The 19,065-nt window shown below is 34.2% G+C and overlaps 1 protein-coding gene and 1 long non-coding RNA gene across 3 annotated transcripts; one reads left to right on the top strand and one right to left on the bottom strand.

The window, feature by feature from the left end:
- Positions 1–1,109: 1,109 nt before the first annotated feature.
- On the top strand, positions 1,110–5,628 carry LOC136232748 (uncharacterized). 2 transcript variants are annotated; one of them, XM_066022134.1, is made up of 2 exons: positions 1,110–1,685; positions 3,608–5,628. In XM_066022134.1, exon 1 carries the CDS (start codon positions 1,327–1,329, stop codon positions 1,609–1,611), a length of 285 nt encoding a protein of 94 aa, XP_065878206.1. In that variant the 5' UTR covers positions 1,110–1,326; the 3' UTR covers positions 1,612–1,685; positions 3,608–5,628. The 2 variants fall into 2 exon arrangements, with proteins under 2 accessions (XP_065878206.1, XP_065878205.1); XM_066022133.1 differs by having other exon boundaries at positions 1,115–1,685; positions 5,343–5,628.
- A 7,898-nt stretch (positions 5,629–13,526) lies between these two features.
- On the bottom strand, positions 13,527–15,054 carry LOC136233531 (uncharacterized). Its single transcript, XR_010690870.1, has 2 exons — positions 14,742–15,054; positions 13,527–14,413 (listed from the first exon to the last, which is right to left on the bottom strand). It is a non-coding gene; the product is annotated as an uncharacterized lncRNA (long non-coding RNA).
- Between the last annotated feature and the right edge of the window lie 4,011 nt (positions 15,055–19,065).

Raw genomic sequence — 19,065 nt, 5'->3', positions numbered from 1 at the left:
AAGAAAACATAGATAAGATAATGAGAGGTATAGAACCTGGGTAACAGTGTTAAAAATGAGGGGTAAAATTGGAAAATGGTTTAACAGTGTTAAAAATGAGGGGTAAAATTGGAAATTCCGAATTTTTTTAATTTTTTTTAATTTTCTCTTTTCTCTTTTTTCTTTCTTTCTTTTTTTCTTTCTTCTTCTTCCTTCCTTCCTTCCTTCATTCTTCTTCTTCTTCTTCCTCTCTCTCTCTTCTCCTTCCTCTCTTTCTTCTTTTTTTTAATCAGAAATCTCAGATTTCCGATTTCGGGAATCTGAAATTTCCAGATTTATGGAATTCCAGAAATCTGGAAATTCCATATTTCCAAAATCGGAAATCTGGGAATTTCCAGATTTCCGATTCTGGAAATCTGGAATTTCCAGATTTCTTGAACCCAGAAATCTGGAAATTCCAGATTTCCGAAATCTGGGAATTTCCAGATTCTTGGAAATTTTCAGGAATCTGGAAATTTCCAGATTTTGGAAATCTAAAATCGAAACAAAAAAAACAAAAAAAAAAGAAGGGAAGAGAGAGAGGAAGAAAAAGAGAAGAGAGAGAGGGGAAGAAGAAGAAGAGGAGGAGGAAGAAGAAGAGGAGGAGGAGGAGAAAGAAGAAGAAGAATAACAAGAAGAATAAGAAAAAATAAAAAAAAAATCGTTTTTCCAACTTTACCCTTTGCCACGTCAGCATTTTTAACACTGTTAACCCATTTTCCGTTTTTCGGGTAACGGCGTAAACCACGCTCCTTTTTTTTGGTAAAAACAAACCATAGGGGTGTTTATTTGGAAATCGGTGAAACCACAGGTTTTTTTTTTTTAATTTACCCATATTTTTAATTTGATTTTTTTACTAACAACTCATCAAAAAGAACTCTAAAACACTTCTTCTCATTTCTCTCTGCTTCCGCAATTATATATAGTATAGATAATGTAGATATTTTGTCTTAAAACGTATCTATATATACAAAAAAAAATTCACATTATTAATAATCCAAATCACTCTTTTTAATTTTCGATATGAAATTCGATTTATTCTCGTCTTACCATATCTTTTAGGATGTTCCTTACTCAAATTCGATGCAAATCGACCCTGGATAGGATATATATAATCAAATGGAAAGTTCAAAATATATCAATTACCAAAAACTCATGGCAGCAAATTGAACATAATAGAAACATGAAGGCCTAAATTGAAGCTTAAAATAGCGGTGGCAAGTATACAGTGTAATATTTGGACGAGAAGAAGCTGTAACCCAAGATTAGGAAGAATTGAACCCCAACCTGATAACTGATCAGAAAGAGATGCCCCCGGCTGAAACAACAAAGGTACCAGTGGCGTGCCAGAAGCTGCATCGGGCGCTCACCGAGTGCCATCGCCGTGTCCCTCCGGGTTCCATACGCGAGGCGTCGTGTCGCCACTTGAACCGGGCTACGGCCCAGTGCCTCGTTTCAGTGGCTTGTCCCCAAGAGTCAGAGGCTGTTCGCAACCTCTGTGTTAGTGGCGGCACTTCCCTGAAGCGGTCTCAGTGCCAGCAGGCTCAGCTTTCTCTCTCCGTTTGTCTCTCTTCCCTTCAACTCCACTCCTGAGGCTGATTCCTCATCAATTTACCTCTCTTTTTTCTCCATTTATCGTCGTACGCGAGATTGCATCTGTGCTACAGGTTCTAAACAAATTCCTTCATACGATTTATATGTCCTTTATGATGCCAATTTTGTTTATCTTATATATAAATATTTACAATTCTGATATGAGACTAGATTGCTTTAATTTCCTCAGCTCTATTAGGTCTACCAGCTTATTTTTATTACTTGTATTTTACACCCTCAGCTTAGCAACGGCTTTTTGAAAAATTGTTCTTGTGCAAATGGGTAGAAATTTAAGGATGCTGATATATTTTATCAAATATATGAAAAATGTCTTCATAAAAGCTTACAGTATTCCTATTACCTGACCATTGTTGTCTCGAAATGATAATGGCAACGCACTGATATCAAGTAAAAATACTCATGAAGATGTCAATACCAATTCCTGCTCCAACAATTCAACTCCAAATTCAATTAGTAATCCAAAGGATTTTGTGGTCTGCATTTGACAAGTGTAGCTGCATGTAAAACAGTCTCACTCCAAAACATATTAGAAACCTGCTTGGAACAAGATAGCCTAGGATACAACTAACAAATGTCTTGCGCTCTACAACCCCATTCGGTTGCGGTTAGTGGGCACAAGAATTTTGATGCAATATGCCACTATTCGTAAGAATTTTCTGAGTAAACTCTCAAAAAATTTGTACCATTGTCTGTTCTGACCTCATTGACCTTAGCATCAAACTGAACTTCAATCATAGTAAGGAAAAATTGTAATAAACCACTTGATCTTTCGTTTTGAATAACAAAACCCAAGTTACATGTGTAGTCATAATAGTCAAAAGATATTTGTAACCAATCAAAGATAACCTTTTATAAGGTCCCCAAACATGAATGTAGTGTAGTCATAATAGTCAAAAGATATTTGTAACCAATCAAAGATAACCTTTTATAAGGTCCCCAAGCATCAATGTATAGTAGGCCAAAAGAATTAGAACTTATCATGGAACCAATTGAACTAAAAGTTTAAGTTGATAGTTAAAGTTCATTCATATTAATATCTCACACACCCTCGCACACGAAGGCCCACTGGGCTTGAAGTGTGTACAAACTCATCTTACCATGTCTTGAAATTAATTCAACAAATGGGGTTGCCGGGATTTGAACCCTTGGTCACTTGATCTTAGAGGCTCTGATGCTATGTTAAATAGAAAGAATAATGGAAAATAGAATTCTTGTATTCAGATGGTGCATAAACCCACCAACATATACATGAGAGCTACCTAAACTAGGAAAAAAAATTACATTCAATTGTATATATTTTATAATCCCTATGATTAGCGGATTTGATTCCCATAATTAGGTAATGGCTGTATATAATTATGACATTCCATAACACTTCACCTCAAGTTGGAGCATACCTATTAATCATGCATAGCTTGGTACAAATACATATAACAAAATAAATCACCACAAAAAGGGTTCCTAAACCTGAGCTAAGTGAGGTTACTTAAGTTAAACATAGTGAAAGTAATTGCAACTAAAGATGGTAATTTCTCCCAATGAAACTCGATTCTAAGATTTTGGTTCATCTAATTCTATTTCTTCACTCCTATCTATCTAATCGAGCCAATGATTAAATATAAGAAACATTAACTTCAATGAGAAATCCTAACATTTTGGGCATAAGATGAAGGGGTAATTGGAGATCTGAAAGTCGGGTTAGGTTTCAGATTGTTTCGGGTGTTTAGGGTCCAAAGTGTAGTGGTTATTGGGGATTTGAATGGTGGTTTAGGTTGCAATTCTTTCCTATAATCTTTGGCTTGCCCAAGGGCTGCATGCAATGCTCTAGGGTAATAAGATCTCTCAACAGATTGGGATTCAATATTTAAAACAATGATAGGACATGGTAGAGAGTAAGACTCAGTAATGGAGGGGCTTACCTTTTCCATTTGAAGTTGTAGTGCTTCAAACTGACCCTCCTTGACAATTTCAACAGGACCTGCTTCCTTAGAGAAGGCTGCTCCAGCACATCTTCAGTTTTTCCTTGAAAATAGAGACCTTCCAGTTCTATTTTCTTTTGTGGCATTTCATCAAACAGTTGGAGGGTGGTTTGCAAGGTTTTCTCTTCTTTGTTCTCATAAATAGGAAGAAGAAAGTAGAGGAGAGAGGAGAGGAGAGAAAGAAGAGTCATTAATATTTTTGATAACCCTCCTTACAAAGGCATGACTCCTAATATAGGAAAAGATATTGCTGATGTGGCAGCAGTACAAAACTCATTGCAGTAATACCTACAGTTGTCTAACTAACTTCTAACAAACTTCCAAGGCAAAAACAAAACGAATAACAATTGCTAAGCAATTATCAAACTAGCACATAATAACCTAATTAATTCCCCTTTAATTCTTATCTAATATCGTGACAGTATAGCAGGCTATAACGACTTTCTCTCTCTACTTGGAATAACCAAGCTCTGATACCATCTAGAACAATCTAGGGAAGAGAAAAGGGCAAATCTGTTTATTGGTTAAATGGGAAAAGTTTTAAGGATCTTTCTGATACTGATGTGGCTAGAAATGCAGAAGTGTGTGATGTTTTAGAGGGAATGTTTGGAGGTTATCTGATCCTTGTGAAGCTACTTCTATGCAAGCTTGGCAGGTGTTGCAACAATTTTTGCCTATTCCAGATATGGCTGATCGTATTGTCTGGACTGGAAATTTTAAAGGTGGGTTTACTGTGTCCAGTGCTTACAAGATTTTGGCTGTTCAGTTTGAGACTGTGGCTTGGTGGAGGGTAGTTTGGAGTAAGCAAGCAGTCCATTCCCCGACATAAATTTCGTTCTATGGTTAGCTTTGAGGAATTGATTGAATGTTAAGCCGAAAATTGCTGGCTGGGCTCAGTTGTCTGATAATCTGTCCCTTTATGTTCACAAGCGGATGAGACGGTGGAGCACTTGTTCTTCCCTTGCTCTGTAAGGGGGGAGATTCTTGTTAATTTGACTTGGTGGAGGTTGATTAGTTGGTTTACTAGGCATGCTGTTGGTAATTCTGTGAAATCTAGACGTAGAAGGGTGGCTTTTGCAGCATCAGTTGTGTGTGGAGTTCTAGGAATAAAGTGGTGTTGAGAATGTTTCGTTTCAGGAAGAGTTGATTGTAAGACAAATCTGCAATTTTGTAAAGTTAAGATTGTACAAGGTTAGGGGTGCGGACGGTGTGTTGGGTAACTGGGCCTAAAGGCTACCCACTGTTTTGTTTGTTCTGTATTAGTGTTTTTGTTCTAATAAAATTCTTTAGTTTCATCAAATTAAAAAAAAAAAAAAATTGTTTCTGTGTTTTAATATCCATTTAGGGGGTGTTTGTTTACTCCATATTCTCCACATGTTTGCCTTTTCATATTAAAAATGAGAGTTTTAGGTGTTTTGTTTGAGAACTACTTCTCCAAAAGCATAGAACCTTTGTTTTTCAAACAGCAAATACCATCTAAACCAAACAAGCACTTAGTTACTTAGTAGTTAGTACATTGTTCAATCTTTTGTATGTACAACTGTAATATTTTCCATTTATCATTCTTCATTGTTGAAAAATCCTGAGCACAATATATGCTTTTATTGATCTATATCTAGTAATTCCAGAACCATTATGAGAATCTGATTTATACATTAATTTATTCCACTTATGGTTCCTTGTAAGTTGCAAGTTTTGTTTTGTTGTTGTTTTCTTTCTTTCTTTTGCCAGATTCAACTTATTGGAACTGCTGCAATTGCATGAGGAGAAACAGCTATGGACGCACTAATGAATCCCTGAAGTGGCTTTTTCTGTGGATTAATGTTATGCAGTAGTAGCAGTGGGGTGCAGTGCATCTTGAGGTATGCTTGAAATGCAAAAAATTGTTCTAGTTGAATTTTCATGTTAGAATTAAATTGATTCATTTTTCTCAATTGAGCTAAAAATGAAATTCAATTTCTTAAAACAATGTTTCTACCATTACTTTCCTTAATAGGCATATGATGTTTGTGGATCCTAGATATTGAGCTTGAAGCAAACTTGAAGAAAGATCTGTTTGTTAAATTATTTCACACTTGATTCATTAGATAAACCTTTGCTTAGTCAAATGATCTGATTTATAAGCTAGTACTAAAATTGCTAGTCCAAGAATAAACTGAAGCGGGGTCTACACAATGGTAGGTTCCACATACATTACAACTTCCACTGTCAGTTTTTTTTAAGTAGAATCATGCTCTAAGCACAAGCTTATATAGGCTTAATACATGAGGAGGAGCCCAAATTATCTAATGGACCCCAGAATTTTGGAAATGTTCCATTAGCCTTCTAAACTTATTTAAAATGTCTCATTAGCTCCCTAAGTCAACGTGGCAAAACTAGGATAGATTTGCACAAGTTAAAATGTGTATCACTTAAACAAATTTGGAGAGCTAATAAATCATTGTAACCACTTGAGGAGACCAATAAGTAATTTTAAGCATGTTTAGGGAGCCATTAAGTTATTTTAAGTAAGTTCAGAGCTAATGAGGGATCTTCAAAGTTAAATAATCTGAACAAGTACAAGTGGCTGTGATATATTAAGCCTACTAAGTAATATAATTAGATAGAATCATAAGAGAAACTCAAAATAAAAGGGTAGATGATAGAGAAGGAGAGGCCATTACTGAGGAGAGGTAGACTCTAGCCCGTCTGACTCATGGGCGTAAGTTGTGGAATGTTTATTCTAGGAAAAGGAAAAAGAAAAATGTTGGAGCTGTATGTAATAGCTTTTGATTCAAGATATTTATTTATATTTGTTCTGTTATTTACTCAACACTTTTTTCTTGTGCTTCACAAGGCAGTGATGATTTGTTTCTCTTTTGGGGCGCCATGTGTTCCATTAGGCATATGCCAATTTTCTATTTTTGTCTTTTCGGTTCATTTTAGCAATGCCGGGGATTATGTTGTCAATTCGGAACGGGTGATCATTTCATCTGTTGGTAATAAATGTGTTCTGATTTTATGTACCAAGTCTGATCATATAATTGTATTAAAGATTAAAAGATGAAAAATGCTTCAAAATCCCAATTATTCTTATTGGGATAAGGAATAATTGAATTGAATACTCAAAGGTTGAAATTTTTGGACATCTTTAATTGAAAACTAAATTACAAACTTGTTATGGATTAAAGTTGTAAGAAAGTAGTTTTTTTCTTTTCTTTTTTTATAAAATAAGAAAGTAGTGTTAAGATTGGGGTAAAGTTGAGCTAATGGCGAGTTCAAAGGTCAAAAAATTGGAAAAATGTATGTTGATCTTTATTTTTTGGTTCATTAAGTCATTGATCTCTCATTTGATCTTTTATTTGTATTTTTCACTATAGGGAAATTGGAAAAAGATTATTTCAAATTGTAAAAGTTATAAAATCTAAACAGATGAAATGAAATGAACGAAACTGAGTCTTTTTCATCCGTTAACTTTTCTTTTATGTTGTGATTTCTTTAGACTTTTAAGTGTTGCATGTAGTGCTCTACTAGTTAATTTTTACTCTTCACATGTTCTCTGTTGACGTATTAAAAACTTATATGGAAGTAAGTAAATAGAAAATACAAATGATAATAATATCTAAAAGAAAATGGAAATTAATAAAAATAAATAGAAAAAAAATCAAAACTCGTTTTTAAACCTTGAAAGATTCAATTCAAATCCAAAAAGTGAAAGATTTATGTGGATTATATTATAAATATCATAAAATTAAAATTAACATTCTTAAAATGTCATTTTTTCAATATTTTTTGAAATACTAAACTGCATATAAATAGTTTGAAAAGAATGGTGGAGCTTTGTATCCCGATTATGTTATTCGAAACTTTACAGTTTCCATTGAGGATTGTGGTATTCACGGGCTTAGCATGCCATAGAACTTGTTTATGTGGGAGAAGAGTCATGGATCTAATGCTTGGGTTTGTGAGAAGATCGATTGAGCCTTCGCTTGCCCATATTGGTTTGATTTATTTTTTGGTCATAAGTTGCGCAATCTAATGGCAGCGTACTCTAGTCATTCTCCAATTTTGTCGGAGCTTAGCAGCAGAATTTTGTAGGGTTAGAAAGCCTCATTTCAAGTTTGATATGGTCTAGGCAAACTAGTTGGGCAATTGAAGTTTATCGTTGACTTCGAAGCTTTCAGCGAGCAGTGGGGCAATGGTTCCATAAATAAGTTATGAGATGAGAAGTAGTATAAGGCGACAATTGTTAGGCTTTGTGGTAAACTGATGGGTTTCTGTTGAGCGCTACATTGAGATTAAAAAGTCTACTCGGAACAGTTGGCTGAAGTCTTTTGGCTAATTGGGAGGATGAGATCTCAATACTAAATTTGTCCACGCCACAGTCACAACTAGGAGAAAGAACAATCTTATCTCTTCCCTAATGGATGAAATGATTGAGGATCATATATCTTTGGGTACGCACATTTGCTTCTATTTTAATAACTTGTTTGCACCCTCTAGTTATCAAAATTTGAGTATTGTTGATGTTTTACCGTGCTCTGTGATCGATGAGATGATTAATGGTTTGGTGGCCCCTTTTTCTTATGAGTTTAAAATTGTAATTTTTCAAATACACCATGATAAATCTCCAGGTCTTGCTCAATCCGAGTTTCTTCCAGTATTTTGGCTTTGCTATTTTTCATGCATGTTCTGGTTGGCTCAAGCTCTCCTGACTTTTTGCATGAGTGCTTTTCTTATGCCTTGTTCTATTTGTTATAAGTTGGAGAAAATTGTGAACTCCTTCTGATGGAGTTCGAAGTCGGATGGTCAAAGAATATCCACTGGTTTGATTGGTCTATAAGTTATGTAGAGGCAAAGATTAATGAAGCCTTTGGTATTGTAATTTGCAGCTTTTTAATCTTTCCTTTCTTGGCAAGCAGGCTCGAAATTCATCTCCAATCCTTATAAAGTTGTTGGTATTTAGGAAACGAATTTCAAAAAATTTCCCTAAACAAACAATCAGTGTTATTCAATCACTCTGATAAACAATCAAACATCTGATGTCTGACATCAGATCCTTAACCAAGATCATTAAGTTCTTTAATAATCAAATTGATATTTATATTACAAGATTGGAATAAATACCTCTTGTAGATTCCAATCGGGTATTAAAGCTTCTCTAGTGGTGAAGCCTCTAGTCAGTCCACTAAGTTGATTAGATCAAATTTTGAAGGAATTGATTGTTCTTGCTCAAAGATTGATGATAACCAAAATCCAATTAAGTTTTTTTTTCATAGTTCTTGTACTGTACAAAAACTACTCAATATATGGATTGAATTTTTCAATCCATACACACGCATGCACTTGTTCTAGTGCATGTAACTTAATTTTTTAAAATATATATAATAATTATAATAAAATAATAATATTATTAAATATAATAATAATTAATATTAAATATTAATAATAATAAATATTATTATTATTATATTATTATTATTATTATATATATGTAATAATAATTAATTAATAACTTGATTAATTACTATTATATCTTTAATACTAACAGTCAACACTTGACTATTGTATTTGGAAAAAACCATCAACTTAAATTGAGCAAGAATAATACTTTATAATTTCCTCATTTCAATTGAATATCAAACAGTGTTGGAATGTTTTGTCAATCCCATTGACATATTCAATTGTGTCAATTAATTAATTAAAACACTTTTAATTAATCAATTTAACAAAAGTTAGATACAAACAATTGCATGTGTGTGACTTTCTAGCTAAATCTTTAACTGGCATTAGAGGTATAGTACTAACTCTTAGTAAGTATGTCAGGAATCCAATTCCTTGTACTATAAGTGTATCCTATATAAGCTTAACTTATATTTACTTATAGTCCTCTAAAGGTCATGATCTCCAGCTAACACACTGCGCTATGACGTCCCAATTAAAGAATGAAGTTACTTGAAGTAAACTTATAATTAAACTAATTATGAACCATCGATCATAATTTCCATGCACTAAAGTCCTTTCATTAAAAATCCTGACCTTGACTAGAGTCACAAAATGTCAAACTCTAATCGTCAAGATACTAAGAAATATTGATTAAGTCTTTGATAAAATAAGACTCTTATCAAGGAACCATTCATTGATACTTATTTCATCAGATGGGTCTTATTGTCTTGGCCAGGAACCCATTCCATCAAAAAAACTAATCAATAACTATCTTAGGATTTATCTCTATTTACTTAGAGTAATGAATCCTCTATTAGCAAACTATTGTTACATTACACAACTAACTATAGCGATTTACTGCCAGATTACCAAAATTAAGATCCCAGTACAAAGCAGGAACAAACTATAATTACCTGCGCAAGAACAACTAAGTTTTCTCAAGTCAAAGGACTATATGCACTATTATGACCTAGATAATAATTATATTGACTATGAGTAAACCTTTGTGCAATTATTATCTAACGTCACAGTTCGAACCATTCACCTCTTTGAATGTCCACATATTTATTCTGATATCAACATATCAAACATGATGAGATTTTCTGTTTCCTCATACTAATCGAGAAAATAAACAGAGGTGATAATCTAAGGATAAATGAGTATCCAATTCATTATCCACCGACTATGAACATTTAAGGTTATTATTTCACCAAAGAAATATATCTCATTATTATTAACTCTTAATAATATTATCTCTTTGTAAATAATCTTTGGACTAATGTATATATATTCATTAAGTAATTAAACAATACAAATAATTACATATGAATACATATTTCATTAACTGCCATTTGGATACAAAATTCACACTGTATAATCTACAAAAGGAATGGCCTAGGGCATACAACACTTACAAATTTTATGCCTTAAAGCAACCTTTTGTGGGGAAAAAAAGAAAGAAAATGACAACATTTTTGGACAAACAGTGAAGAAGTGAAGATTCCAATGAGAAAGATAAGACAGTTTTCAACACTTGAATAAGGCGAGATTTTTCTTAAAATACACAGATATTAAGAAAACTAAAGAAACACAAGAGCGTCCTCTAGGATACAAGTCCACATCAATTCCTTTACCTCTTTTACCTTCATTTCAACAACCAAAAAAGAAGGAAAAAATAAGATAAATTTTCCAACCCTTATACAAAAAAGCAAAATCATCAAGCAAACAAGACTCGTATTAATAAAAGCAAAGAAAAAAGTAAGCATGAAATACAAGACATCCCCAAACATCCACCGTCTAATAAAAGGGTTGTAAGCAGAATAAAAAGTCCATCTTGTTTCCTTTTACCCTTTTACATCTATCTTACCTCCATTTTCATCTTTCTCATTGATAAACTCGGGAAACGATTTGGTAGCTAGGGGTTTCGTTTTTTTTTTGTCTAATGCTAGGGTGTCTTTAAATCCGTGGCTCAAGCTCTCCTTACCTTTTGCATGAGTGCCTTTCTTATGCCTTGTTCTATTTGTTATAAGTTGGAGAAAATTGTGAACTCCTTCTGATGGAGTTCGAAGTCGGATGGTCAAAGAAATATCCACTGGTTTGATTGGTCTATAAGTTATGTAGAGGTAAAGATTAATGAGGCCTTTGGTATCGTAATTTGCAGCTTCTTAATCTTTCCCTACGTGGCAAGCAGGCTGGAAATTCATCTCCAATCCTTATAAAGTTAATTCTATGCCTCAAAGCAACCTTTTGTGGGGAAAAAAGAAAGAAAATGACAACATTTTTTAACAAACAGTGAAGAAGTGAAGATTCCAATGAGAAAGATAAGAGAGTTTTCAACACTTGAATAAGGCGAGATTTTTCTTAAAATACACAGATACTAAGAAAACTAAAGAAACACAAGAGCATCCTCTAGGATACAAGTCCACATCAATCCCTTTACCTCTTTTACCTTCATTTCAACAACCAAAAAAGAAGGAAAAAATAAGATAAATTTTCCAACCCTTATACAAAAAAGCAAAATCATCAAGCAAACAAGACTCGTATTAATAAAAGCAAAGAAAAAAGTAAGCATGAAATACAAGACATCCTCAAACATCCACCGTCTAATAAAAGGGTTGTAAGCAGAATAAAAAGTCCATCTTGTTTCCTTTTACCCTTTTACATCTATCTTACCTCCATTTTCTACCCCACCTGTCCACCCTTCGGGTTCTTTCCCATACATGGCAAATCAGAAGGACATTGAACCAATAAAAGTAGCGTAAAGTGTAATTTTTATTATTATAAAGAAAAGAGACCTAGGCAGGAGGCAAAACAAGTTCTGGGTGCTAAGACTAATCCCACAAGACAGAAATAAATAAAAAAGGCAATGAACAAAAATAAGTTCAAAGGTAAGAGGCAACGTATGAATATAAGATTTTTCTTGTGGTCACCAGACCTTACAAATTAAGTGTATTTCTTTAATTAATATTGTTATTTTTATCGGGTATGATGATTCCTCGTTATCCGTGGGGATTCGCATGGGGAGGGGGTAATAATGAAAAAAATCTTCGAATCATTTAATGAGGATTCCCCAAAACCGTCCCCACAAACATTGGAGACAGAGTGGGAAATGCATTTCCGTCCCAGTCCCGCACCACCCCTATATGTCACCTCCTCCTCGAGAACTCTCCTAACTCGAAGCCTACCTTGCAGTCGCTTGTCATGGACATAAACTTCAACTTCACAATTTTTAAGCATCGAATGGCGAGTATTTGGAGGCCATGGAAGGGTCTGACTATCTCCGAATTAGGGGGCAAGCTGTTACTTTTCCATTTCTATTATCTATATGATCTCAAGTGGGTTATGGACAATAGTCTGTGGATGTTTGATAACCATCTCTTAATGTTGCATGAACTTCGGGAGGGTGGTTTACCAGCTGCTGCTCTGATGATGAGCGCAAATTTTTGGGTGCAAATCTACGGACTTACATCAAGATTTTATTCTGAAACAGTCAGTACTATTGTAGGTGGGACAATCGACAACTTTGAAGCACAGTGCACCGTCGGTATTGGGCTGGAAGTATCGAAGGAATAGAAATGGAGACATTGGGGAAGAAATCCCCATACTTACTCGGTCGGTTGAAATAGTGCAGAAGGTCATCATTCCAACTATAGAGGTTGATCAAGATCATAACCAGGGCACTCCAAACATGGCTACATATAATGTATTGTCAGTTTTGGGTACCAAACAAAGCTCAACCAGACCTGGTAGGGCGGGTTTGCACATCGACATGAGAATACTAAGTTGGAACTGTCACGGCCTCGGCAACACTAGGGCAGTTCCTGTTATTTGTGAGCTCGTTCGAGCTTAACAACCCGATGTTGTTTTCTTATTGGTAGAAGTGGTGGTTTATGTGTTTCTTGGAGAAAAGCAAATGAATGTTCATTAATTTCTTTTTCCAATAGCCATATTGATTTAATAAGAAATGATTATATTGCTAGTGATTGGAGAATGACAGGTTTCTATAGGTATTCGGAGAGAGCTAGACGAAAGGTTTCGTGAAATATTCTTTGAAGCCTTATTGATGCCTCTCCGTTACCCTGCGCAATTCTAGGGGATTTCAATGGCTTGCTCTATCATAGTGATAAGTGTAGATACCCATTTTGTCCGGCATAATTTCTCATTTTTTGTAATTTTACATTTTTAAACCAATTTATTTCATAAATATTTTTATTGTAGATATTTACTAAATAAACTAATATTTGCGAAAAGGAACTGAAATTATATATAAAATCCCTATAATCGATTGAAGGTTTATGTTATAAAGATTCAATCGATTGATTAAGATGACCATTATTTAACTAAAGGAATGTCCTTTCTTTAATTAAATATGAATGAAACGATGTTTAATTTTATTTGATAGAAATATATTCAAAATGCAAACACGTGTTATCTAAAAATAAAATACCAATTAATTTTTATGTTGTTATTCTTAACAAAAAAAATGAAATAGATAAACTAAATAAAAAGTGTATTAACAATTTACAGATTTACAACTAATGGCCCCAAAGCATGAAGCCCAATTCTAAAGCTATTCAAACAGCCCATAAAATACTAAAAATAATACAACTCAAAATACAAAAAATACAATACAGCAATAGTACGTACAAATACATCACTTGTACAAATACATCACTTCTTGCCCACCGAGTCTGCTGGCTTTCTATAAATAGAGAGCCAAACCAGACAGAAAGGGGGCAAGCAGGGTCCTCCATCCTCATTTCGTGTCCCTCTCCAGCTTCAGCAAGGTTTGAGTTTTCTCCATTTTTAATTTCGCTCTGTTTTCTTCTTCATATTTCCTCATTTTCTTCTTGGTAATCTCTGTTTTCATCTTCATCTTCACCATCTTCTTACTACTCTGTTATCTTCACCATCTTCAAGCCAGGTTGTGGTTTGAAGGAGTTCTGTCTTGCTCTTCAGACCAGGTTCTGATTCTGAGGAGAAGACAAAGCAGGTTTGGGTATCTTTCTTCTTCACCCATTGCTTCTTAATTTTTTCTTCTTCTTCTTAATTCTGGAAGCCAGGTTCTAGATCTGAGGAGAAGTTTTGTGTTTCCTCATTTTTCTTCCTCTAAATCTTTGTTTTGTTCTCCTTCTTCACTGTTTCTTCTTCTTAATCAGTCTTCAAAGCAGGTTCTGGTTTTGAGGATAAGTTCTGTTTCTCCTTAATTTTCCTCATTTTCTTCTTCGAGATCTTACTTTTTCTTCTTATTGGTCTGTCTTCAGTCCGGCTAGGGTCTGGTTTTCAGGAAGCATTCTATAAAAAAACAGAGCAACACCCTTCTTCTCTCTTGAAAGTTCCCTTTTGCATCCCTTATATCCTCATTGAACTCCACCCTCCTGTAAAAAATAAATCAATACCCTCAAAAAATAAACCAAACACCAGCAAATACGATCACAAAAACAGAAGCAAAAGCAAGCTTGATCACTATCAACAGAGGCCTTTCACACAACAAAAACCTCAGGAATCTGTCCATTTTGGAATCAAAATTAGCCATGGTGACTAATCTATACAAAGAATTAGAAAATAGAGAATGAAAGAATTGAAAATATTAACAGAGAAAACAGGAAAATTAGAAAATGAAGTAGGAAGAAACAAGTGATAATAACCAAATAAAATAAACCAAGATCGGATGAGTCAAACGGAAACGAGAGGAAGGAGCGTTACCTCTATCACGATTTAAACGACGAAGGCAGCTGTTCGAAAATTTCAATCGAGGGACGAGCCTCCTTAAACCTTTGACAGTCGAGAGCCGGCGAGCAGATCGGCCACCGCGGAAGAATCTTGGGTTCTTATTTTCGAGAGTCCGTAGCATAAAAGAAACACCGTCGCCAAGAAGAGAACCATCCTAGAAGAACCCCCGCCATCACCGAAGGAAGACGCCGACAGCCATAGGAGATGAGTTGCAAGTCCCATTTGAGAGAAGAGAAATGGTGGTTATCGTAAATTAGAGTTTTGCTTTGTGAAGTAGAAGGCAGAGAAATAGATAGGGAAGATGAAATGACAGATTAACCCTCCTGTACATCTAACCCTAAAAGTCCAAATGGATTGGTGAGATTTAGCAAGCCCATTTCGCCCTCCTCATTGATGGGCCGGACCATGTAAGTATTCTAAGCCCATCTATACATATATATACTTTGTTAATTTATATTTAGTTTAATGCTAACTTTTGCTTAAATCAATTTGTAATATATGTGTGTTATATGTAAAAATCATTTGTCTTCATTTTGTTAAATTTAATCTACATTTTTTATCTTATGGAAAAATTAAACGACTTGATTTACAGTCATATGTCATAGGGATATAAACCAAACGTGTACACACTAATGAAGTTAAGACGAATGGATTTATACCTCTATGTCATAGAGGTATGAAAACGATACAAAAATAAAACTTAATTAACGCGGAACGGATCAATTTATACATGTATGTTATAAAGGTATAAAAAAAATGAAAAAAGAGTAACAAGATAGTTTGTAGTTCTATGTTATAGAAATACAAATTAAACGTTACAAAAAATGAAAAAAAAAACTAAACAAGACAGTTTATAATTTGACGGTATGGAAATACGTTTTCGTCGAATTAATAAAAAACGAACGAATTAATTCATAGCTCTATGTTATAGAAATATAAATTAAACGTTACTAAATAAACAAAAACTGAGCGAGTTAATTCATAGTTCTATGTTATAGAAATATGAATTATCCGTTACCAAATTATATAAAATTAAACGTTTTAATTCGTAGTTCTATGTCATAGAGATGCGAATTAAATATTACCCGAATTATTAAAATTTAAATGATACGATTAATGATCTTACGTTACATAAATATTAAATACATGTGACATTAATCAGGCGATAAAATTATATGCCTTTATTATATTATAAAAGTACAAATAAAATTGAGATAAATCAAATAAATTTAACACAAAAATCACATCTTTTAGTACCAATATTTGGGTGGGGTAGGGTGATTAATCAAGTTTTTCTTCCCTACACGTAACCGACAAACGAACCAAAAATCTTTATTTCGCAGACCACTTTTTCCATAAAAATTCAACCATTACCGGTGTCCAATCACGCCTTAATTCTGATTGGTGACGACTCTAAAAAAATAGTTTTAATTAGGAAAAACTATTAACCGATTTAGCTTCCGGCATTCGTGCCTGAAAAATCTGGTAGCGATAATAAGAAAGGTCTTATCGAACACCCTGAATGGTGCTTTAAGGGCTTTCAAGATGCTTTAACGGACATTGGCCTTACTGACATACCACTGATGGGTTATCCTTACACTTGGATTCGACATCGGGGGGAAATCGAATGAAGTTTAGGAGAGACTGGATATATGTTTTTGCACTGGGGATTGGCTCGTTCATTTCCCAAACAACCTGAGTTACAACACACTGGCACCATCATTCGACCATTCACCAGTTATGCTTTAAATGGATGAACTATCGACACCCCGACATAATCGATCCTTTAACTTTGAGCAGAAATGGCTCCGTGAAATGGATTACAGGGATGCGATAGCTGCAACCTGGACCAAGAGCGGTCAGATGGAGATCAAGCAAAAGCTCAAACAACTTGCAGGTAAGCTTGATTGGTGGGGGTTGTAGTAGGAACATGCAATTTCGTCAAGATATCCACCAACATCAGGTTCGGCTCGAATAGCTATGGCCGGTACCAATAAGGCCAAGGTAACAGCCTGCGAAACAGTTAGAACATCATCAATTAATTTATTACTCAATGAAAAGAATTACTGGCGCCAACGGTCGAAAGTCCACTGGCTTCAGAACGGTGACCTGAAGACACGATTATTCCATTCGTTTCCTAATAGGAGATGGAAACATAATTACATCAGTAAAATGTAGAGGACCAATGGGGTATGGATTCCAGATGTGGAAGGTTTGGGTAAGATAGCTCAAGCTTATTTCTTAGATGTATTTTTTAGTAGTAATACAATTAAATCTCGATAAATGAATGTTCGATAAAGTAATAACCTCGTTTATATAATAAATTATTTCGGTCCCGACTTGGGCCAATGGACTAAAGTAATAACCTCGCCAAATACATTAAGTAATAAAAATATTTAAATCCTTAAGGGCCTAATGAAAATATAAATTAATAATTATTGAATTACATGCAATATATATATATATATATATAGGGGGGAGATAGACCAAAACCTTTCAATCAATCAACTAGAAGTCATTTCTTCTGAAAAAATGCATATATAGTTGATTGTTTTTTCTTTCCACCTAAACCAAAATGGATATCATCCTTAACTTTTTGTAGTGCAAACACAACTTCTGGTATATTTTGTTCATGTTGTAGCAAGTAGTTATTTAAGGTGATCATTGCTTGAATGACCTCTTTTGACGATACATTTGCGACAACGCAACTATCATCTGCCTCTTTTGATTTTTCTTACCACATACAATGTATGCAGTTTATAATGAAAAATTATCTATAAAATAATAAATATTGATTTATCGATAAATAAATAATTTATTCATTTATCGATAAATAAATAATTTATTCATTTATCGATAAATAAATAATCTCGCTTAATCAATATTTTTTTCCGATCCCAAGAATATGCATTTATCGAGGTTTTACTGTAGTGACTAGCATGATGTAGTATCGTTGGTTACTCATTGGGTCTCCTCTAGTGACAACAAGATGTTGCTAGCCCCATTTACCAAAGTTGAATTTCATTGTGCGTTATTCGAGACGCACCTAGACAAGGCCACAGGGCCTGATGGTTTCAATCCAGGTTTCTATCAGCAGTTTTGGGACTTGATTGGGGATGAAATTTTTCATGTAGGGTCACGTGGATTGAATAAGGTAATTTTCCACGTGGCTTAAATAATACTATTATCTTTTTTATCCCTAAATATGAAAACCCTTGTTATATGAAGGATTTTTGACCTATATCATTGTGTAATGTGCTGTTCAAAATTATTTCTAAGGCCATGTCTAACCGACTTAAGAGTATATTGCTTATTGTTATATTTGACACTCAGTTTGCATTTATTAAGGCATTGTTTGGATGGTGTGTAATTAAAGCAAGATAATATAAGGCGAAGTAAGTGACGTGTATGAATTAATTTGTTGTGTTTGGGTAAAAGGTAATGTAAGTGATAGTTTAATAGTGTAATTATATATAAAATTACTCTTACATTTGTATAAATAAAATAAAAGAACATGAGTAATTTTGGAAGAAAAAGATATGCGTTATGGTTCCCCTTCAATTTGGGGTGCAAGTAAAACTATCCAAAATTCACCATCACCTACCATCATTTACTATGCTCTCCAAATACACCTCAAAATAAACAAGGTTACCTTATTACACTTGCCCTCACCTATCTGAAAATAAACAATCTCTAAGGGTTGGTTTATCCATGATAATGTTTTGATTGCCTTTGAGATTATCCACATTCTTAATTGTTAAGTTGCGAGGAAGAAATGTCATGTTGCCTTAAAGGCAGATATGAGTAAAGCATACAATATGGTTGACTGGAATTATCTGAAGGAAATAATGTTGAAATTGGGTTTTACGGATAGGTGGGTACGACTGGTTATGCGTTGTGTCTCCTTGGTTCAATACATGGTAAAAATTAATAATCAGTTGATTGGTCCGATTTTTCCTCAAATGGGGTTACTGATGCGCCCGAGTTGACGTTCAATGACTCACTAAGGGATAAGTATACCCCATCGTTATCAAGTAATAATCTAAACAAGTACATGCAGAACTGGCTCTAGGAGGAGTTCTCCTAGACCGGTGTCTAAGGCCTCAATAAATATGAGGCCTTACATTTTTTTTATAAAAAATCTCACGCTTCTAATTACAAACAATGAACATTCTATATTAATTTTTTATAAATGAAAAATTTCCCACCACTTCTCTCTTTTTCTTATTTTATTTTTCTTTTAGCAAGAGACATATGTAAACTGTACACATGATAATAAAAAAAAACACTAAATTTA

This window comes from Euphorbia lathyris, chromosome 6 (assembly GCF_963576675.1).
Source record: "Euphorbia lathyris chromosome 6, ddEupLath1.1, whole genome shotgun sequence".
NCBI lineage: Eukaryota > Viridiplantae > Streptophyta > Magnoliopsida > Malpighiales > Euphorbiaceae > Euphorbia > Euphorbia lathyris.
This window is presented reverse-complemented; position numbering and strand designations above follow the sequence as displayed.

Excerpts from the sequence above, each read along its gene's own strand:
- LOC136232748 (XM_066022134.1), top strand. The coding sequence starts at position 1,327 with ATGCCCCCGGCTGAAACAACAAAGGTACCAGTGGCGTGCCAGAAGCTG.